The sequence below is a fragment of the Theropithecus gelada genome, chromosome 12 (assembly GCF_003255815.1).
Source record: "Theropithecus gelada isolate Dixy chromosome 12, Tgel_1.0, whole genome shotgun sequence".
Taxonomy (NCBI): Eukaryota; Metazoa; Chordata; class Mammalia; order Primates; family Cercopithecidae; genus Theropithecus; species Theropithecus gelada.
Window position 1 is genome coordinate 73,517,987 of NC_037680.1, and position 23,966 is coordinate 73,541,952.

At 38.8% G+C, this 23,966-nt stretch overlaps 1 protein-coding gene across 1 annotated transcript in view; it reads right to left on the reverse strand.

Moving 5' to 3' along the window:
* The window catches only part of ANKRD44 (ankyrin repeat domain 44), a 319,327-nt gene that overhangs the window by 92,856 nt on the left and 202,505 nt on the right, over window positions 1-23,966 (reverse strand). The window contains exons 10-13 of the mRNA XM_025404975.1: window positions 16,113-16,227; window positions 6,228-6,310; window positions 4,989-5,052; window positions 2,660-2,728 (exon numbers count right to left, since the gene is read on the reverse strand). Of these exons, the coding sequence (XP_025260760.1) occupies window positions 2,660-2,728; window positions 4,989-5,052; window positions 6,228-6,310; window positions 16,113-16,227 (331 nt within the window). The remainder of the gene's footprint in view (window positions 1-2,659; window positions 2,729-4,988; window positions 5,053-6,227; window positions 6,311-16,112; window positions 16,228-23,966) is intronic.

Below are 23,966 nucleotides of genomic sequence, written 5' to 3' on the forward strand. Positions count from 1 at the left end.
ATTTCTAGCTAGTATAAATGAAGAATTTTTTTTAAGGTGCAATACCCACATATAACAATCGTGTTCTAAAACCTTTGGTTCTCTCTACTAACCAAAGACTTGATTCCTCAGCCTAGAATTGTAGACCTTCCAAAACTGGTCCCAATCTCCTTTTGATGGGGTATCTCTCTCCCCTAGATGTACCCATTAGAATAACCAAAGCGGATGACTTGAGGCTTTCTGGATCATGTTCACACTTCCCCCCAACCTTTGTCCAGGTTGGTTTACCCCCAGGAATGCCCATTCATGAGTCACTTCCACCCATCAAAACCCCACTCATCATCTTGTTCCAGGGGCTAGTTCTCTTTATTTTGTCTGAGATGGCTTAGCTACTCTCTGGGTCTCTCTTGAGTTCTCATCACATACTGCCTTGATTTTAGCACTGGTGTATTGTCTCATCCTCCCCACTGAACTGCAAGCTCCTTGAGGGTAGGGATGTTGGTTAATGGGAAGAACAATGCAGAATCCAAATCCGAATCAGAAGCCCTGGGTTCTGGCATTGGCAGATGTGCAAGCTGGCCCAAATCACATCCCCTCTCTGGATCTTGACTTCTTCACCCTTATTTCAATAAGAACTTTTGAGCTACTGTGCCCTACCTAAGGTCCTTCTAGGTCTAAAATTCTGTGTATATGTGCAAATAATTTAGTTTCTCTCTTACTAGTTGATTTTTCTCCTCTTTAGTTCAAAAAAAAGAAATTTTAAAAATTTTACCTATTGGATTACACATGTTTTAATTAGACTGAAAATTATCAGGTAACAACCTCATGACAGAGCCCAAATATAAACACTCTGAGGTCCTGCTAGGTCTAAAATTCTGTGTACACGTATAAATCATTTAGTTTATTTGGGCTCAGCTTTCTCATCTACTAAAAGGGGTAACAGCATCCCCACATACCTCATAGAGTTAGTATCAGAAAACACAAGCACCTTGTAAAGGGCAAGACTACAGAAATATAAAGTAATTTGCTGTACATTACTTATTTTTAACTCTCAATTGTGCAGCAGTTTTTCTGGTATGACCAGCTGATAGTCAAAGAATAATAAACAAATGATCAATTTTCAAGTATAACTATTTCATATTTTATAGTCAATTTATGGGCTCTGTCACTAATTGATTTTTCTCATCTTTAGTTCAAGAGAAAGAAATTTTAAATATTTTACATATTGGATTGCATATGTTTTAAATAGACTGAAAATTACTAGGTAAGAACCTCACGACAGGGCCCAAAGATAGAGAGAAAATGATACCCAGTTCTTGTTCTGAGGAGGCTCACAGTCAGGTGGGGATGTCAGAGACATGTGAACCACAGCAACTCCATCTTGAATAAGGGCTGGGTAAGATGAGGCTGAGACCTACTGGGCTGCATTCCCAGATGCTTAGGCATTCTAAGTCATAAGATAAGACAGGAGGTCAGCACAAGATACAGGTCATAAAGACCTTGCTGATGAAACAGGTTGCAGTAAAGAAGCCAGTCAAAACCCACCAAAATCAAGATGGCAACAGGAATGACCTCTGGTTGTCCTCACTGCTACACTCTCACCAGCGCCATGACAGTTTACAAATGCCATGGCAACATCAGGAAATTACCCTATATGGTGTAAAAAGGGGGGGCATGAATAATCCACCCCTTGTTTAGCATATAATCAAGAAATAACTATAAAAATGGGCCACCAGCAGCCCTTGGAGCTACTCTGTCTATGGAGTAGCCATTCTTTCATTTCTTTACTTTCTTAATAAACTTGCTTTCACTTTACTCTATGGACTCGCCCTGAATTCTTTCTTGCGCAAGATCCAAGAACCCTCTCCTGGGGTCTGGATGGGGAGCCCTTTCCCGTAACAGGGAGAGAGACAAGGAGTCAGAGTCCACAAGAACAGCATGAGGTACTTTGCAGTCATGAATGATTAGGGTGCTAGAGGAGCAGAGAAGAGGGGCATGCCCATCGGTGCACAAGGAGGTATCACTGACATAAATCTGAGGGCGGGTAGGAGTTGCCTTAGACAAGTTGGTAAGAGGAGAAATTTGTGGCAACCCCAGAGAAGGAGGGTACATGTAGAAAGGAAGGGTAAAGAGATACAATGGGAAAAAAAAATTATACATATGTATATACATGAAAAATATATATCCACGTAACAGCTAGCATCATGGCATCATTTACTTATATAAAGGATCATTAAAGTAAGAAGAGTTCTATGACCCATTGGTGGTGTGTGTGCACTTAATGTTTTAAACATGGCTGAAAATTCATCCCAAGATGAAATGTTCAATACATATAATAAAATATTCTAGATCTTATGACTAGGACTTATGTATTCCACTCTGCTAGAAACAGGATTTTCCAAACTATATCCATGTAGGAGTTTTGTTTTGTCTTTTAACTGAAAAAAAAAAAGAGAGACAATTGGCACATCTAAACAGCAGCTGTGAGTGGAGATGCTTTCTTTGTGGCTTGTTATTTGCTTTGTTGGCAACCTCCATGAGAAAGGACTTCCTTCCGAGGAGGATGGAATCCCCCCGGCTAACTTCCCAGTTTACCATTTCAACATCACTTGATTACCAGATAGACCACTCCTACTTCCTTTTATTTAAGCACTTGAAGCAGAACTCTCTGATTACATACCTCCCACACTTGTCCTTTTTATGGAAATCTGCTCCGCTGCTTTGCAAGAGTTTTATACATTCCACATTACTAGAAAGACAGGGAAAACATCATTAAGATGGAAGAGATCAATTACTGGCCTATCTTCAGCAAGAGCTATTTTCTGCAGAGTGCAGGACAAGATGAAAAGATAGCTCCCGGTCTAAATTCAGCTAATAAAAACCTGAACATATTAGAGTAATGACATATGGTAAGGATCTAAAGTTCCTATGATTCCTTTTTCAAAGCTAATGAATCAATAGATTAAAGAGCTTGGTGGAACATTTTCAATTCCATGACTAAGAAATTTAATGATTATTACATGATTAAACCCTCCGGTGATGGTTTCATCATTTATCCTAAAATTCTTTTTCAAAACCATCAAGAGTTTATGAAACAACCACTTAAACCTATAATAATTTCATGTCACCTTTAAACAATGAGCCAGAGTGGATGGGCGTTACCTTCTATCACAGCAGAATGAATTCACTATGATAACTACTTTCAACCCAGACACTCCTTAATGGAAAATAAAACAACTGTATTTCCCTGTCTTTGTAATTTATGCAAATAAATGTGCAGAACCAAGGTTGAAAATGATGTCATGGAGCACAGTGATCTTCCATAGCTTCTTTATCATTTGCAGAAGCAATAAATCATATTTAGTAGAGAGAAAAGGACCCATCAAAGTGATTTTTCCTATTAAAGGGCATGTAGCTAAATAGTAATTCTAATAGAATTTCAGACATGAATCTGGAATTGTATGTTGTCACTTTCTGTACAGGTGTGATATTTTTTAAATGTGAGCATAAAAAAGAGACAATTGTCCATCATTGTTCTAAACTTAGGATGCTAGAAGTGGCCTGGAATTATTACTATAATTTAAATAAGAAAAATCATCTCAATGATAAACCTGAGTAGGGCTCTCCTCATCCTACACCCACCCTTTATAGCTACCTTCTCAGAGAAATAGCTCTTTCAATCATAACATATAAGAACTTTTTAAGATAAGTATGTGTTGGTATAGCACCCCAGCTGATATAAAGCACCTGTCTCTTACTGAATGATGCCAAAGGATCAAAGGCAGTAGCAGATCCAACTTGTGTGGCTCATGAAGCTCATACAGTGTGGGGGCTGAGGTGGGGGAAGGGGTCTTTTTAAAAAATAATACAAAATTATGACTACAAATCTAGTTATAAGAATTCAGAAGGGACTCACGTAAATAAGGAGCCCTAAAGTGTCACCATTTATCCACCTCTGATAAATAGGTAATGACTTTGGTAATATACAAATGACAAATGGAGAAGCATTGCTGTTCCTTATGGACCAGGAACCTGATTAAGAACCAACATCTTGGCCGGGCGCGGTGGCTCACGCCTGTAATCCCAGCACTTTGGGAGGCCGAGGCGGGCGGCTCACAAGGTCAGGAGATCGAGACCACGGTGAAACCCCGTCTCTACTAAAAATACAAAAAATTAGCCGGGCGCGGTTGTGGGCGCCTGTAGTCCCAGCTACTCGGGAGGCTGAGGCAGGAGAATGGCGTGAACCCGGGAGGCGGAGCTTGCAGTGAGCCGAGATCGCGCCACTGCACTCCAGCCTGGGCGACAGAGCGAGACTCTGTCTCAAAAAAAAAAAAAAAAAAAGAACCAACATCTTCCCCAAACAAGTCATCCAAGAGATGCCATGTTTAGTCAATGTGTGGTCACATATATCAATAACATATTGATCAGAGCTTCAATCTTACCACTGGTATGTGAAAAGAAAGTAGCTGAGGAAAAATTCTCTTTACAACTTAAAAAAAAGGTAAGAATTGCCTGTCTTTTGGGTTTTCTTGACCTATGTTCACACTTAATCATTAAAAGACTAAAAATGATATCTGAAATAATGAAAAAATGTCTATAAATGAACATAAATTAATTCAATCCTTGATTCTTTTGATTATCACCCACATACCAGCAACAAAAGAGGAAAAAGCAAGGAACAAATTTCAAATTATTTTCTTTTGGTATATGGAGTAACAGATATGTATTCTATAGCCTGAAAATCTATAATTTAAAAAAAGAAAAGAAAGAAAAGAGAAAGAAGAAAACAAAAAAAACTATTTGTTATTTGAGATGGGCTAATAATTTTTCTTTGGTGAAACAAAATGCACGTGATGTGGGGAAATATAACATAGAAATATTTGATCGTCGGTAGAAATAATTCTTACTTATTTTACTAAGGAAATTGCCTTTGATTCACAGACAACTTAAGTCGATAAAGATGAATTAGTAATTAAGTCATAAATTAACTAGAATTGCTAACTACTCACCCTCCTGCAGCAGCAGCATGAAGGCACGTTCTTCCAAATTTATCTGGGGTGTCTATTTCAAAGCCTGCAGACAGCACGTGCTCATTACTAAACAAGGATACTATGCTATACTTTTGTCCTAGTTAAACCACAAGAAACATTGCAGAGACAGAAAAATCAGTTAGTAGAAAAACCAGAATGCAAGCAATTGTAGTCAGAAAGAGGTTGTCATGGAAACGAATGGTAACTGCTCAAGCTTGTCAATTTTATAGGAAGAACCGTGAAGTCAAGAAGGATTTATTTTAACATTCAGCCCTGGGTGAACCACAGCCCCATTTTTTAATCCCAGGATAGAAATTTATGAAACCAATTTGAGATAAGTAGGGCAATCGACAGGCAGATAGAACTCATGGACAAAACATGGAGGCAAAGGAATAATCTTAGCATGCTGGAATAGACATTTTCTGAAGTATATTTCAACCTTTCAGTTGGTTTAAGAGTTGGGAAACATGCTTGCATGCAGGGATTATTTTCTAAACATGCCAACAGCAGTGAAAGCAGAATCAGCCATAGGTAAAGTACTTAAAGGAAAAAAAAAATGCCTCTGGGATATCTGATGAATTAATTCATAAACAATCTTTGCCTTGCAGACCTCTACCACTTTTGAAAGCCCAGGAATTTCTTAATATATGACAGTTGGCAGAGGTAGTGATAAGAAAGATTAGCAAAGCTCCAAACCAGAAACAATCTCTTGGCTCCAAATAGTCTCATATTTAAAAAATCGAAATTAAACCTAGTTGGAGGAAATCAGCCATAGTGATTTTTCAATGCCCAGGGAGTGGGAAAGTAACATGACGTTTTCTACCACCACATGTAGGGTATTTAACCTTTTTCCTTTGTTGAAAAATATTAAATGCTAATCCATCATTTTAAACCTCAAAGACTTTTCCTTCTTCTGTGACGTAACTTTTCTATAAACTCTGGCCATCCCTGCTTCTTTTCACCCTAGAACACCCGAGCTTTAACTTGAAAAGCAGGCAAGACTCTCATTCTGGGGCAGGAATAATGACATTCAAACAGCTTTAACACCAAGGATTGTTGGGAGCTGTCACATGCAGTTAGTTGAGGAACACAACTCATCCTGACAAGTCAGGTAATGACATGAAGCACAGGCAGCCACTCACTCTGACCAGACACCTGAAGCCATTGGCTCATGTACAGGACACATTAAGCCTCATTTCTGCTAATGGTTTTACTTACCTGATGATAACAACTTTCTGCAGCAGTCAGAGTGAGCATTTAGGGCAGCTAAATGTAAAGGGAACATGCTATGGATTCCACACCTGAGGAGTAAGAAAACAGAGGCGCTCACGGCAACAGATCTCAAGATAAGTGCGGAAGGACAATTACCTTTCTAGATTCTCTGATGAAAATTAACAACACCTTGTGTAGGGAGTCTTGGCTGAAATAATTCAGTAATTCTTCCATTCAATAAATAATTATGCAACCAGTTTCTATCTTAAAATAATAAATGCCTGAATCAAAACCATAATTAAAAGCCCATTGCCATAGGAATGTATATTTTAAAAAAAATCTGTTTCACATAAAGCATGACTCTTTAAATTTAAAATTAATTTCCCTCTCATTTTCTTTCAGCTTGGCAATTGTATGTCTCATTCTCTCATTCATCTATTCAACACTTTCTAAGCATCATAGACTATGCTAAGGGCTGGAGATAACAATACTGAGCAAAACAAACTCAAGTTTGAAAAGCAACTTGTTTCCTTTCTTTCTTTTTTTTCTACTTTTTTTTTTTTTTTTTTGAGACAGAGTCTCACTCTGTCACCCAGGTTGGAGTGCAGTGGTGCTGATACAATGACAGAGGCAGTGGGCAGAGAAATTCTAGGCAGAAAAGGGCAGGTTCTGAGCAAAACCCCATACTCAAGCTGAAAAGCCTGAAACTGTGTCCCAAAGTGAGAACTTATATCCCTGTTTTCCCACTCAAATGTTGCCTTTTCCTAAACCACCCATGGCCCTCCTCCACCGAATCCTGTGTCTATAAAAACCCCAGACTCAGCTAGTAGACAAGACTATGGCTGAATGTCAGAGAGAAGCAGCTTGATTTCAGAGAGACAGCTTGATGGCATAACTTCGGAGGACAATCTGGCCAGAGACAGCTGGACTTCAGGGAATTATCTACCCATCCCGTCCCCTTTTCAGCTCCCCTTCCCACTGAGAGTCACTTTCATCGGCAATAAAATCCCCTGCATTTATCATCTTTCGATTTGTTCGTGAGACCTCATTTTTCCTGGATGCCAAACGAGAACTCAGGAGCCACAAGTGCAGATATAAAAGGCTGTCACATTGGCCCTTTGCCCTCGCTGGGGGAGGGCAGCTGCCTCATGCAAAAAGGCAAAGGACCCACTGAGCTATTAACACTTAACCCAACCATGGACGACAGAGTTCAAAGAGCACTGTAACATGCCCTCGGGGGCTTTGGGAGTTGCAGGCACCCCGGCCTGGATGCCGCTGCAGGGCCTGCACAGAGTTCACTCCTGCCAGTGCCAAAGCAGCCAGCTGGTTCCAGCACTCATTCACTCCAGTTCCCATGCTCATTCGCTCACGGGTTCCTTCCAGCGAGGAATTGAGAGTGGCAGGCTGAGTAAACAAGGTACCCCTGTCACAAGTACCACAAAGTGGTCAGGGAAATATTCTGCTTCAGTGTAATCATAGCTCATTACAGCTTTGACCTCCCTGGGCTCAGGTGATCCTCTCACATCAGCCTCCTGAGTAGCTCGGACCACCACAGGCACACATCACTATACCCACCTAATTTTTTGGTGTATTTTGTAGAGACAGGGTTTTGCCATGTTGTCCAGGCTGGTCTTGAACTCCGGGGCTCAAGCAATCCACCTACCTTGGCCTCCCAAAGTGCTATGATTACAAGCATGAGCCACCATGCTCAGCCCTTGTTTTATGTCTTGATTTGATAAACAAATATTATTGTTGTATTATGTCCCAAGCACTTTGCTAGGGGTTAATCATGGCTACATTGTTGAGAATAAAGTTTTGGATGAGAATAAAAACTAATGTTTGCCTTTTGCTGATCAAACTTCATCTTCCTAATAAATTTTTATGTTGCACATTAACCCACATCACAATACCAGTCACAAAAACACAATTGGGGGTAACAAACATTACTTTGCTTATATTTCATAAACCTAGTAGTATTAACAAGAGAATCTAGAAAAGGACTTTATAGACTGACCCCCACTAAGACATAGTCCCCAGGATGACCTCTTAAGGGACAGGCAGCCTTCTGATGGCAGCACTTTTTTGCCTTCGGGATTAAATCCTCCTCGTCTTCCCTACTACATCTTCTTCAACAAGGACCCAAAGCCATGTGCTGAATTGTGGTTCATAACAAACAGCATCACCAGGTGGCTCCTGTGTACTTACAAGCATCTATAATGTTAGTGACCACTTCTCATAACACCTCATTTTAATCAAATAATACATTTCAGCTTTTTAAAACCTTCTACTTAATACAAACAAGTATGGGACTGTATCTGTTTACACCCTGCAGCATTAAATGCCTAAGTCTCCTCTCTGGCACAAAGTGGCCCATTTTCAGACTCCATGCTTCATAAAGAAAACGTATGATTTGAATTTGTTAAGCTTTGGGTACATACATTTTATTTACCATCTCAAAAATTATTATGGTGATGTGTGTGTGACTGTGTAAAAGGATATACACATTCACAGACATTTCATGGTATTCAGTGTTTTGCAAAATTCAATTCTGTCAGCAATTAGCCACTGTTTTCTCTTTCCATAATAGCTTCTTCCTATTTAAAGGTGGTTTTGTTCAGTCTTCCCTCTGTTTGTTTTCCTTTCCCTATATGGAGATTCCAGCCCAGTGTGTATAATAGCTGGCATCCATCAAGTGATGCAATTTGCTCGTCTTCCAGGCAGCGTCATGTGGAGAAGAACTGCTTGTAATTGCCTCTCTCATCATTTACCAAAAAAAAATTCTGAAATGCAATTGCATCAGTGATGACCTTGATGTTCTGAAAAGGGAGAGGGAGTTGGGGCATAGGAGAGAAGCTTTTCTACTTATGCTATTATTTATATTGTTCCCTCCTGATTCGAGAGAAACATTCTTTTTTTTTTTTTTTTTAAATGCATAACATGTTTTAAAACCTCCTTATTAAATGGAAGCTAAAGCTAATGTGATTTTACCTAATCGTTTTATTTGTTTTGGGAATTTAAGGCAAAAATATGTGATTAAATATATCTGGACATTTAGAAAAGGAAAATGGATAGAATATTTTCATTCCTGAAAGAATGTGCCTGGAATCAAGGACTGGATTTCTCAAGATTTCTTTGAGCCTGTCTCATTCTTTAAATGCATACATACATACAAACACACACACACAAATATGTTCATACACACCCAAAAATAAAAATATATATACACATAATATATATACAATATAGTTTATAAAGTTCCATATATATCTTTATGTAAAACAATACAAGCAAATGAATTTGAGGAAATAGCATCAAACTCTATAAGAAACCACTTGGGACAAACAAAAAGTATAAGTGATAGTATAACAGAAAAAATATGATATATTCCATAAACCTCATTATCAATATTTCCAATCAATCTTGCCACTTAAAACCCATCTTTGTATAATTCATCACATTCTACATTCCCTGATTTTTTTTCACTGCTCCTTACAAACCTGAGAAGATGAGAGAGATAGAACCACTCTAATTTAAAAGGTCTAGTAAAAATTATGTTTGATATATATTTTTTACTCCACAGTGAATAAAAAGTTACTACTTCAGTGCAGGATTTGAAAATAGATTCATGTAGACTCAAATACTATTGGCATTTGCACTTGTATATGAAACTATGGTTCAAATAGTAAAACTAAGTTTCAAGCCAAGATTGGAAAGAAAAGAAAAGCAGAATTCAGTGTCCCTGAATCAATTCAGAAATGATTTATGTATTTCAAAATAAAATTACTACTTTATTTTTATAAAATAAGACTTATCATAAAGGAAAGATTATAAAACCTTTAGCAGGAAAATCAGAACTTGGCTGTCTTAGCCAATTAAGAAGCATCACTCTTACTTCATCAGGTATACGTCAAGGAAGATCAAGAATGGAGGTGCCAAATCACACCAAAGTTAACAATGCATAAGTTACACGGAAGAGGAGAACAATTCCAGTTAAATTGCCACATTTATTTGACCAGTCATTAAATTAATGGAACACATTTATATTAGCTAGTTCTAATTTAGCTGTTAGTTGGCATCTCCTACCCAGTTATTTCAGAATCAATGAGGTCTGCAGGCCTGTCTTGCAGAGAGCTATTAGAAGTGAAGAAAGAGCCTTCACACGATTAGAATTTGGGGTCTTTGAAGCTTTCCCCTTGGCATCAGGGAGACGTGGCTGCCCTCCCTACATCCAGTCTTTTCTAGAGCCTTCTTCTTTAGGCCATGTGGGTAAAGAACATATGATTAAAGTGACAGAGTCAGAAACTTGGGGTTTGAGTCCTCATTTTGCCACTTGCTATCTACGCCATCTTTGGCGAGTGCATAATGGTTCCCTCCTGGGAAAAATAAGATAATTACAGTGACTCTATCATGGAGCAACTGTTAAGGACCCATTGAGATAATGTTCACGTAGTGCTAAGAGGGAGCATCAGTCACATGGAAATCCTTTACCACACATGTTAGTATGATTGTTGCCCTTGCAATCCATATAAGCTTAACTGGTAATCAGCAGTAGATGAGTTTTGAAGTTGTAATCAGGTTGTACTTCCTTAAAATCAGGTGTATGATTCCTTAAAAGCCAAGAATGAATCATGATCAGTTAACATTTCTGTTATCTTTCTGTGTGTCTAAATTCTTTATAATATTTACCTCACAAGTGTCCCAGCAAAGTGGGATTGTTTTAGCTTTGCTCACTGAGTGGGTGAGACAAAAACATTTCCTAAATTTAGAATAGGATGATTTTGATTTTTTACCCAAATGATCAGTCCAACTAAACAAACCAATTTCTTATGAATTTTATCTATGCAATTCCAAGTATTTATTATGCACCCTTAAGTGACAGCCATGAGACCTGGTCCTTGTTATTTGCAATGAACAGATGTTTTCAGTGGTTCCTTTTGAATCAAGTTTAAACACTCTAAAGTGGCTGGAGAGGCCCCTTCTCTATCTGGCTGTTGTCTAATCTGCATATTCTAGAATCTCAATAAACTTGTTTCCATTCCTCTAAGTGCCAGGCTCTGTCCTGCCCCCAGGCCTTTGCACATACCAGTCCCTCTATCTGAAACTCTCTTATCTTTCTCTCCTGCTTCTCCCATTATTTCTCCAATTAATCAGTGCATCTCTGAAGCACTGGAAATATCTTTGGGATCACAAGAGTTCTCAGTGAGAATCTTTAACCTGTATTTTCCTTTTCATGATAATCTAAAACAACTGGCATAAAAGCATTTTTTTTGGCTCATCGGAGTGGCCCTTTATTACCACATACCTCTGCCTAATTTCAGTGCCCATGATTGTACTGAGGATCACACTGGTGTTAGTGTAGTACTGGCATGGGCCAGTGAGAAAAGAATAAAGATGGGCTCAATAGACAAGTGACAGGACTGAACCTAGGGAGGCCCAACGATAATGCAGTACCTGAGCCTTCCATATAAACAAAATTTGGCAGTAGTTTGAATAAGGGGTTCTGTGGTGCATGCCAAGTCCACTGTTCCACCACTTTAAGCCACTGCAAAACCTCCATTCTTGAAGTGTACACTGAACTCTAAAGAGCCTGCACCTCAGCCACCAGGACCATAATCCTACACAAATGGTGATTTCACTTTGGCAAAATGTGAACTATCACATCATCTGTTATGTAGGGGCAGCAAGCCACGTGCTCAGGAGCTGAGGGTCCAGATCCAATGGAACGAAGATGAGTCCCATTTCTACCCCTTACTGGCTCTGTGACCTTGAGCAGGTAACTGAACCTCTCTGTGCCTCATTTACACATTCCCATTTAAGATGGGAATAATCATAGCACTTACCCCATGAGGTTATGGTGAAAGTTAAATGTAACCCCTCAAAGCAGTGCCCAGAGGGAAGCACTCATAATGTTTGCTACTACTAAATTGTACAGTTAACATGAGTGGTGTTGGTTTCTGTTTGCATGTATTTTGTAATTTTTAAATATATTAATTTGTTAGTGTCAAAAGCCTAAGGAGTTTATCTAGTTTACGTTTATACATATTTATGTATCATTATAATAAAAACAAGTATATACTGAGGATCTAAAAGACTCTTGCTACTATGAGCTAACTGCTAGTCACCCTTCAGTCTTGGTTAACCTTTACATCTTGCTTCTCTAGTCTTGCGAGACTGGGTTCCACATCTTAGATATGTTTTCACACATCCCAGTGGCACCCAGCAACTGCTCTGGCATTACACTTAGCCTGCATGATTGTATTGCTTGTTTAAATCTTGCTCCCAGGAGATTATAAATTCCTCAAGGGCAGGGACCTCTATACGATGCCCAGAACCTGGCATCGTAGGTACCACTTAGGCCCTCAACCAATATTTAATGAATGAATGAATGTCAGAGCCAGCTATCTATAAACTATCATACCCCTAATTCTGTTGCAGTTGAGGCAGAAAAAGAATGCATAATTGGTAAGCAAATAGGCAAATTAAAATCCTGGAGACAATCCCCAAACTAACAAAATTAAAGAAGATAAATCAAACGGCTTTGACACTATGTAAAGTTGCATGAGCACTGAGTCAAACCATAGGAAGTGACTCTGACTTAAAGTTCAGAGAAGCAAAAAGAATAACAAAGAACATTCTAGTCAAGGGCTGACGTTTACTTTAGATTCAAATAAATTCGTAAGAAAGTAATAATGATAAAACTTGTCATATAGAGTTAATTTAAATACGTTTGGCTATATTGCTTATGAATGAAGATGGGTTCTTTCCACAAATGCTATTTGTTTTTTCACTTATTTATGAAAGGCCTATTTTTCTCCTTTTTAATAATTCTATAAGGAACCCAGAGAACAGTGATTTTCTGAGAGGCTTTTGGCAAATTTAATCTTCTCCAATTACTCTTCCCTTCATTTTGATATTTTGCCCTAGGGTGGTTTCCATTCTCCTCCACACACAAACACACAAAGGCACTTACACACACACATACAATCACTGCCCTAAGGAACCATTGTCACTGAAGGTAGCATGTCGCATCCCCAGATTCATTGTGACAAAGAAAGCAGACATGGCTCTTTGAGGCTGAGACAATGTTTCCCTTATCTGTGTCCCTAGGACATAGCAGAGACAATGGAAGAAAAGGCTACTTGAACAACAATGCTATTTTTAAGGCATTTTTGCTACATGGTCTATGTTTCCATAAATTGAAAGCAAAATAATTACAAGGAAATGAATTTCAATCATATTGAATTAAATGGTTTTTACGGAAAAATTTAAAGTAACTATTGGGTCCAGCTTATTTTTATTCCTAAAATGGATTCAAGTCTAGAAGAAAATCAGACATTCGTAATTGTTTGGCTAAAATTTCCCAAGTAACCCAAAGCTGAAAAAAATACCACTGAAAATATTAACACATTACAGGTAAAATCAGTTGGTGCCTGAATTTTTTTTCTGCTTAATTAACACTGAGCATTTATTGCAGTCTCTAGCTTTGGACATCCACAATCTGGTTGGGAACTCCAGAACCTGGTAAGAGCATCCTGAATCTTAGTGTAGAGCTCTTTCCACAAAACTGAGAGGCTTATTTTAACTTACAACATCTCAGTTAAAAAGTTCTTTTGGCTCACAGCAGATTCCCCTCTCTTCTGTAAAAAGACATCCCACTGCTAATACTATTTGTCAGCATTCTCCTCTTCTGTCATCCCTCAGCCTCATCTTTAGCCCAAGACCTCATCTTTTCTTCCCTGGACATCTGCAAGAGGCTGCCAAGCGTTTCTAGCCTGGACTGCCTCCAATACGTCTGGACCGCCTCCAGTATGTCTGGACTGCTATCAGAGGGATCTTTCTTACACACAAATGGGATCATTAGACACAACCTGTTCTACACCCACTTATAATTCTTTAACAGCTTCCGAATGACTCAGAATGGAATCTAATTCCTTAGCAGGACTTGCAAAGTCCTTTGAGATGTGGCTCTTCCAGCCTTTCCACCTCATTTCTTTCCACTCCACCCACCAAACATCCAATGACCCAGCTTTAGAAATGTGCTTTTAACATGTTCACATGTTTATGTCTTTATAACGACTGTTCCCTCTTCTTGGGATATTCTTCCTTGCTCCCATTTCTCTTTCTACCCCATGATTCTGTCCATCTAGCAAACTCCTACATATCCTTCCTTTTGTTACAACATTGTCTCTTCTCAGGGATCCAGAAAATTAGTGTCTCTCTCTCTCACTCTGTTCCCACAGCCTGGCACAAACATCCATCTTAACAAACTTCACAATACACAGTCATTTGTGCTTGTTCTTATCTCTATTACTAGACTGGGAGGTGTTTGGAACCCAGTTCAACTTAATATTGGACTGATGAAGATAAACCATTATATCCTGCCAATCTACCAGAGTGCTTCACAAAATTCATTTTAAGTCCAGAATACCTGGCCCTCTGTGAATCTGATTTCATGATCCCACTACATTTTCCCCAGACCATTTCAATTTTAGCTCATTCTCGTATAAGACTTTCAACTGTGTTGCACAAAATTGACAAATAAAACAAAATTCCTAAGATACACTGCCCTCATATGGTTTTTCTTCTAAAAATTCAGTTACTGTTATACACAGTTTCTGTGATCAAGGCTAAACTCTTTATTCAGGGATTGAAGGCCCTCTTTAATTTAGTTCTACTACCTATTATTAAATAATAAAATAATAGCTAACATATATTGATAGCTGACTATGTGCCAGGCACTGTTCAAAGAGCTTTTAACATGGGTTATCTTTTTAATAACCTTAGCAGATGTATTTGCAGAACTCATATAGATCTTACCAGATACCAAAGAGCTTTACTAGTAATTAAGTCACTTAATCCTCATAACAAACCTATAGATAAGTCTTAGTATTACTACAATTTTTCCAATGAGGCAAGGGGCTTAAAGTCACACTGCTCACAAGGGAAGCAGCTTGGATTGGCCTCAAGGGAGCACCCACCAAAGCCTGGGCTCCCAACCACCCTGGGTCCTGCCCCTGGGTGGCGCATAGCATCACCACATTCTTTACTCTGTCAGGCCAAGCTCTTCCCTGGTGTGGAGTCTTTGCCTCTTTTGTTCCCGCTTTCCTCCCTGCTTAGGATGGCTGCCACCCTTAGCTGTACTCAGATAATTCTCAGCCCCTAAAGCCTAGCTAAAATTCATCTTCTCCTTGAAGCCTTTTCAGAAAACACTGGCCACCTTTGAGCTCTCTCCTCCCTGTCTATATTCTGTGACACAGATTGTCTACACCAAACATTTGCCACTTAAGTCTGCTTCATTTAGAACTTTATGATATATGATGTTGCACAGTTCTTTGACTTAAGTGGGTCTTGGGCCCTGAACAAAATTATGAGCTCCTTGAAACTAGATAACTTACATCTTCTGAAATCTCCCATAGCACCCAGCATAGATGCTTTATGTATTTTTGTGGAATTGAAGTTCAAAATGAAGTCAGGTTCCCCCTTCCCTACATAGCAGATTGACTCAATTGTACTCTATAACAGAAAAGCTGAGTAAGCACTCTGAATAAATTTTGAATTGGCTCAGTTATGTTTTACTTTTCCTGTTTAATATTAAGCATTGGGAAGGACAGAAGAATATTAGAAAGAAAAGTTGGGAATAAACTTCAAGTTTCCTTAATCAAAACCACTGAAATAGACCTCATTTGGATGAAGCTAAAAAATAAAATTGGTTCTTCTTTGCCTCTGTCATTAAAAGGCACTTAATTTATTTAAAATGTAATTTGTATTTAGTATAATGGTACAGATCCACCTTAAGCTGGATAAATAGGAACTATCTACTGCATGGAAGAATCTTTTCAGCAGTATTCCCACTTGAGGCAATTATTCCACCATATTTTTGCGGTAACCTACTTGGCTGTGTCAGCTCCGCTGGTTATTAAGGTGTTAATCAAAAGCTCATGACCGTATCTTGCAGCCACATGGAGAGGAGTGTTGCCATCCTTATCCACACAGTCAATTTCACCTCCTGAAAAAGATATTTTAATACAGGATAACGCAAGGATTCAGGTTGATTCAGGCGCTACGTTCTCAGTTAGTCTCTTGTATCAACCAAATGTTGATTTCTTTCCTATTCCGGTTGTGCATCTTTGCTTTGAAGTACAAGAATGCTTTTAAAGGGGACAAGTCACCCTCTGAAGCAGTAGTAGTAGTAGTAGATCTGCGTAGACAGAAGTCTATTAGAAATGCTTTTGAGGCTGGGCTTGGTGGCTCACACCTGTAATCCCAGCACTTTGGGAGGCTGAGGTGGGTGGATCACGAGGTCAGGAGTTTCAGACCAGCCTGACCAACATGGTGAAACCCTGTCTCTACCAAAAATACAAAAATTAGCTGGGCGTGGTGGTGCATGCCTGGAATTCCAGCTACTCAGGAGGCTGAGGCAGCAGAATCCCTTGGGCCTGGGAGGCGGAGGTTGCAGTGAGCCAAGATTGCGCCACTGCACTCCAGCCTGGGTGACAAAGTGAGACTCCATCTCAAAAAAAAAAAAAAAAAGAAAAGAAAAGAAAAAGAAAAAGAAATGCTTTTGAGAAATCTTTCCATATTGTCTTAGTTAAGGATCCAAATCTCACAACTAAACACGTGCTCTGAATGAACAATGTATTCAAATCCCATAAAGTGTAATTCTGAAGACATGTTTAATTTTAATTGTCCCTCCTGAATTAAAGACCTATAACATAAGAACCAAAGGGGATGGAGAGTTCAGGAAATGATTTCATGTAATTTGATGATCTAGCTTATAATATTTTAATATTATGACTAAAATGAGTAAAAGCATAGACAATAGACTGAAAATGCCTATATTTATAAAAACTATGACAATAATCATCCATACTTCTTTTAATAATATTGTCATTATGTTTTATTTTGCCTTCTCTTCCCCCAGTTTTTATTTCACTAAATTTATTTTTTCCTCTTCCTTTTGTGTGTGTGTGTGTATATGTACAATGGTCTATTCATCATTCATTTATCTGAGGAACCATTTAAGAAGTTAGATATCATAACATTTTACCACTAAGTATGTTTTTCCTAAGAACGAAGACATTTTTGCACATAACCACAATTCCATCATTTTACCCAAGAAATTTAACATTCATAAAATAATTTTATGTAATATTAGTGCATATTCCAATTTCTCAGACTGTCCCCAAAATGTGCTTTATAACAGTTATCTTGTTTTAATCCAGGATCCAATAAAATACCCTGATAGCACTCGGTTGTCACGTCTCTTTGTTACTGTTAATCCAAGACAATCCTCCTGGCTTTTTTTTTTTTTTTTTTTTTTAAAGTTTCTCATGTCGTTGATATTATTGGAGGCCAAACCACAAGTTGTGTCAGACGCTCTGCATTCTGGAGTTGTCTTTTGGTTTTTTCATTATTAGATTCAGGCTAAACATTTTGGCAATAATGCCCAGAGCAGATGCGTGCTTCCCACTGCATTTTCTTAGCACACACACAGTAACTCCATTACCAGGCGATGCAAAGTTTGACTACTTGCAATGGGTACCAACTTTCAGTTTGGGAAAAGAAAGAGTTCTGAAAATGGATGGCGGTGATGGTTGTACAACAGCGGGAATGCACTGGATACCACTGAACTGTACACTTAAAAATCGTTAAAATGATAAATTTTATGTTATATATATTTTACCACAATTAAAAACAAGGCTTTTTTTTTTTTTAATTGGTTAAGGTGGTGTCTGCCAGTACACTTACTGCAAAAATATCTTTTCCCCTTTGTAATTAACCAGCAATCTGTGGGGTGATACTTTGAGACTGTGCAGATATCTGATTTCCCAACAGACTTTTCCACAATAATTTTTAGCATATGTAGGGAGTACCTTGTTCAAAATTTATCTGAATTTTTTACTGTGTGCTTATATTATCAATATAAATTAGGTTCATTTGATTCTGTTTGCTTTCAAATTTTTTCACTGGGTTTTATTTTATTTTAATAATAAAATATTATTACATATTTTAATAATATGTAAAATACTTACATTTCAAAGGTTAAAATATTTTTGAAAAGGCTTACTCATTCTTATCCCTTCCTCTTCACCCTCATACACATTCTATAGTAATGATTTTCATTAGTTTTAGTTTATGCTTCTGTGCTTCTTTTTGCAAAAAAAAAAAAAAAAAAAGAATTTCCCCCCTACTTAACAGTATATCCTATAACTCACTTCTAAAGATGACTTATTGGAGATCTTCCTGATTTTTGTACAGTTTTATTGTTTTCCATTGCACAGTCGTACTAGTTTAGTACATTCATGTCCTATGGATAAGCATTTAGGTTGTAAATAACATTTTGCTATTATCTGGAATGCTGCAGTGAATCACCTCATACGTATGTTGCTTCATATTTGTTAGATGTATCTTCAAGGTAAAGTTTCAGAAGGGAGATATCTAGGTCAAAGGGAAAATTAATATGTGGTTTTGTTAGATTTTGCCAGATTTCTCTCTGTAGGCACTGTGCAATTTTGCACTCTAACCAGCACAGTATGAGAAGCACTATTCCTTTTAGCCTCATCAAGCTTTTGAATATCTGCTGTCTAATGGGTGAGAGCTGGAATCTCTCTGCAGCTTTCATTTGCATTTCTCTTATTATAAGGGAAGTTCTCTTATATGAGGGAAGTTGAACATCTTTTCATAATTACAGAAGGACCATTTGTTTATCTTTTTCTGTAAACTATTTTTCATGACTTTTGCTCATTTTTCTAAGTTTGTGTGTATGTCCATAAACATACACACAATACTGACATCTAAACCATATACACACATCTATATATGCTGGGATAAGTAATATAAAACCCTGAGAAATAGAAATATATGAATGGCTTCAATCAGTCTAGAAAGAGGTGATACATTTGTTTTAAGCACCTTATTTCTGATTGAGAAAGTATTTTCTTATTGTAGAAAATTTAGAAGATGCAGTAAAATAGAAATATAAAGAAGAAACCAGAAGTCATCTATAAATTCACTGATTATCCAAGATAGTCAGTACTAGTATTTTGGAATATTTCCTTCCAGTTGTGTGTATGTGTGTACGTGTGTGTAGAATTTTCCCACGGTTGAGTTCCTGGTGTAGAAAGAGTTTTTTAATTCTATGTTCTCCTTTAATGTTACATTACAAACCTTTCCATGTCATTAATTTTTTTCATTAATATAATTGTAAATGACTACATAATATCAGTATCTAGAGAATTTACTTGGCAAGTTCCCAATTAATAGGCATTGAGGCCATATCCAAATCTTTGCTATTAAGAAAAACACAAGAATGAACATATTTACAAATAGTCTTTACATTTCAGATGATTTCCTTTAGTAACCTTTTTTTTCCCCTGAGATGAAGTCTCGCTTTGTCTGCCAGGCTAAAGTGCAGTGATGCAGTCTTGGCTCACTGCAACCTCCCCTACCCAGGTTCAAATGATTCTCCTGCCTCAGCCTCCCGAGTAGCTGGGATTACAGGTGCCTGCCACCATGCCCAGCTAAGTTTTGTATTTTTAATACAGATGTGGTTTTGCCATGTTGGCCAGGCTGGTTTCGAACTCCCAACCGCAAGTGATCTACCTGCCTCCGCCTCCCAAAGTGCTGGAATTATAGGCGTGAGCCACCACGCCCAGCCAGCAACATTTTTAAAAGTAGGACTACTGGACTAAAAGTATGGAGACCCTTGATACATACTGGCAACAAGCTTTTGAGAAAGGCTGTGCCCATTAGCATTCCCATCAGCAGTATACTCGAGCACTGTGCCAAAAAGAAGCCATTGAGAGTCTTCTCAGATCCGGGGAAAGAGCATCACCTTCCAGGCCAGGACACTGTTCCTTGTAATAAGACTGTCCATAAGGTCCTCATCACATCTATATGGTCCTTCATTCCAATGAATCCTACTATTGGCCATTATAACTAATAACTCCCCAACATTTGTTTTCAGCAAACAATGCTTTTTTCTAGCCAGGTGTACTGGCAAAACGCAGGGCTAGAGTATAAGAATATTTGCTACAAAGTGAAATGATCACCAAAATGTGTGCGCTTTGTGAAGGGGACAATTGTTTCAAAAACTCCAATTAGTACACACAGGATTTTGGATGCGTCCCTCTACTCTCAAGACTTCCGTGTGTAGAATTTTGTTTGAAAATCAATTTGCTGCGGATAAGTTTACCCATTTAGGGGTTTGTAACTTAATAGCTGTTTACAAAAAGGGAATCCCTTTTTAACTGACTGGGACAGAGAACTATAAATGGGAACTTGAATAGAAATACTGATCTTTCTTCAAATCTTTGTTTCTGTGTTACAGTGGGGTTTTTTGTTGTTGTTATTTTGGGTTTTTGGGGGGTTTTGTTTGTTTGTTTGTTTGTTTTTTTGTTTTTTTGAGCCAGACTCTCGCTCTTGCTGCCCAGGCTGGAGTTCAGTGGCACGATCTTGGCTCACTGCAACCTCTGCCTCCCCAGTTCAAGTGATTCTCCTGCCTCATCCTCCTGAGTAGCTGGGATTACAAGCGCATGCCATCACGTTCAGCTAATTTTTGTATTTTTAGTGGAGATGGGGTTTCGCCATGTTAGTCAGGCTGCTCTTGAATGCTGACCTCAAGCGATCTGCCTGCCTCAGTCTCCCAAAGTGCTGGGATTACAAGTGTGAGCCATCGCATCTGGCCTTATTTTTAAAATGAATTGTCCAAATAATAAAGTATGATCACTTTTGTAAAGTAATAATTAAATATCTTTACATATATTCTTAAATACATAGAAAAATCCAGAAGTGTCACCAAGCTGCCAATAAAAATTCTTGGGATAGGGCTGAGGAGACACATTGGTGGGGACCACAGGGAATCTCTTTCATGACTTAATTTTAGTTTACAGTGAGCATGTACTACTCTTATAATCAGGAAAAATAATAAAAGAAAGCTAGTTATTGTGATCATCTAGGGACTCAACAGACAGTTAACTATGGCCTGAATTTAGAAGTGTCCAGTTGAGATCAATTCATTTTATGACTTGATGGTAGCTTTGGAGACAGGCAGCCACCTCGTTCCCATAGATACCTCAGAGCAATTCAATGTGCACGTATCCGTATCAGAGCTGCCCATGATGGTCTGCCTAAAAGCCCCAACTGTCGAACTGATCCAGGGAGATATGGGACAGATCCCCAGACTGCAGAGATCTGGACAAACACTCTATCAATCCACATCCTTCCCAGCCAAGAGTCACCAAACCATTCTTAAAAAGTGTTAGAGGCCGGGCGCGGTGGCTCACGCCTGTAATCCCAGCACTTTGGGAGGCCGAGGCGGGCGGATCACAAGGTCAGGAGATCGAGACCACGGTGAAACCTCGTCTCTACTAAAAAATACAAAAAATTAGCCGGGCGCGGTTGTGGGCGCCTGTAGTCCCAGCTACTCGGGAGGCTGAGGCAGGAGAATGGCAGGAACCCGGGAGGCGGAGCTTGCAGTGAGCTGAGATCCGGCCACTGCACTCCAGCCCAGGCGACAGAGCGAGACTCCGTCTCAAAAAAAAAAAAAAAAAAAAAAAAAAAGTGTTAGAGCCTCCAGGTTTACCAGTCTCAAATATGCCAAAAATTGGGTGGAGAAAGGGAAGAGTGAAAACTATCAGGAAGGGTGGAATAGAGGGTCTGAGCTGTTAAAAGTTTTTTCTTGTAGTCGTTGCTTTCATTTTACAAGTCAGTTTAAAACTGTAAAAATATAGATAACTGGCCAGGCACAGTGGCTCACACCTGTAATCCCAGCACTTTGGGAGGCCAAGGTGGACAGATCACCTGAGGCTAAGAGTTCAAGAACAGCCTGGACAATATGGCGAAACCCCATCTCCACTAAAAATACAAAAATTAGCCAGGTGTGGTGGCAAGCGATTGTAGTCCCAGCTACTTGAAAGGTTGAGGCAGGAGAATTTCTTCAACCCGGGAGGCAGAGATACCAGTGAGCTGAGATCGTGCCACTGCACTCCAGCCTGAGCTACACGCAAGATTTCATCTCAAAGAAAGAAAGATAATTATTGTCCATATATGCTTTTGTTATCATTTAAAATATATTTCAGGAGGCCAGGTGTGGTGGCTTACGCCTGTAATCCCAGCATTTTGGGAGGCTGAGGCAGGCGGATCATGAGGTCAGGAGATCGAGACCATCCTGGCTAACATGGTGAAAACCTGTTTCTACTAAAAAACACAAAAAATTAGCCGGGCGTGGTGGCGGGCACCTGTAGTCCCAGCTACTCGGGAGGCTGAGGCAGGAGACTGGAGTGAACCCGGGAGGCAGAGTTTGCAGTGAGCTGAGATGCACTCCAGCCTGGGCAACAGAGCAAGATTCCGTCTAAAAATATATATATATATATACACACACACACACACATATACACAAACACACATATATATATACACACACACACATATATATATAAGGAGATCATCATAACTTAGTGGAAAAATAAAAGAGAGACTCTCTATTTGTTATCTGAAAACATGTTTTCTATTTAAACAGCATCTCTACATAACTGCATTTCTATCTTACAATCACTCTACAAACCTTTTCATTTTCATTTGAAAATTTTTAAAACTTGCTTGAAATGCAAATGAAATATCTTTACTGTTTGTCATTTGAAGGTTGCAAGTTAAATATTGGTGATTGATCATTGACAACCAGTGAGGAAAATAAACATTTGCCAGTTTAGATGTATGCAGAGAACGTCAGAAAGGATAATTAATTAGCATCCTCTAAGCATTCATCTGAAATTAGTTTTTCACTGCACAAACAAGAATGGTCAGCTTATTAAGTTGCCTTGGAAGTATTGTGAGCCAAAGGGTCAAAAATCTCACACTGACTCATCCTAACCTAGAACTTGACTCTTCCTTTTCAAACTCTATTTATTTTTAAAGCTTCTGTGAAGAAAACATCATTTTTGAACTTGTGTAACCTGCTGGACCACATCTGAGGGGGGTGCCTAGGGCCAATGGTGAGGTCAAATGCCTCCGGACACCACATGGTGTCTTCACTCAGTTCCTTTCCCTCTCTCACTGTGACAACACAGCTTCAGACAACAAACAATGTGATTGGATAGCAGAGTTAGTCTTTGCTTACCAACTAAAATAGAGTGGGGTTTTTTTTGTTTTTTTCATTATTATTTTACCAAAGCTGGATGATTCTGGAAAAACAAAGTTATGAAAACTAGTAATCCTGACTGGAGAGCAGTCAGCGAAGCAGAGAAAGCTATTCAAAGTCCAAACACCAATGCAATTTAACAAAACAAATAAATACAAAAAACATTCCTCAGTAGCACGTTTAGTCGCTTCGGGGAGCCAAATGCTGTGCCCATGTGGTCCTGGAGGACAGAGCAGCTCCTGTGGGTGATGTCCCACTCTGGGGGGACTGACACCAGGCCCTAGGGGCATGAGCTTCTGGAGAGGGAGGGTCTCGGCAACAGCCCAGGATTCTTCCCAGAAGGAAGCCAACGAACAGGAGGTAAAAAAAGAACTTCCTTTTCTTCTCCCCAAGGGCATTTAAAAAAATGTCAAATGGAAGAATTCACAGTTCTCACATGTGTTATGAATGCAAAAAAACTGTCAGTTGAGAGAAGAGAATACCAAAGCATCCTTTTACAGGGAAAACTCTATTTCAAATATAAGTGACTCTCAGAGTAAACAGAATTCAATTTTAAAAGGAATTTTTTAAAAACACCATTGGTTTCTGGAGGTCATGTTTATAAGAGT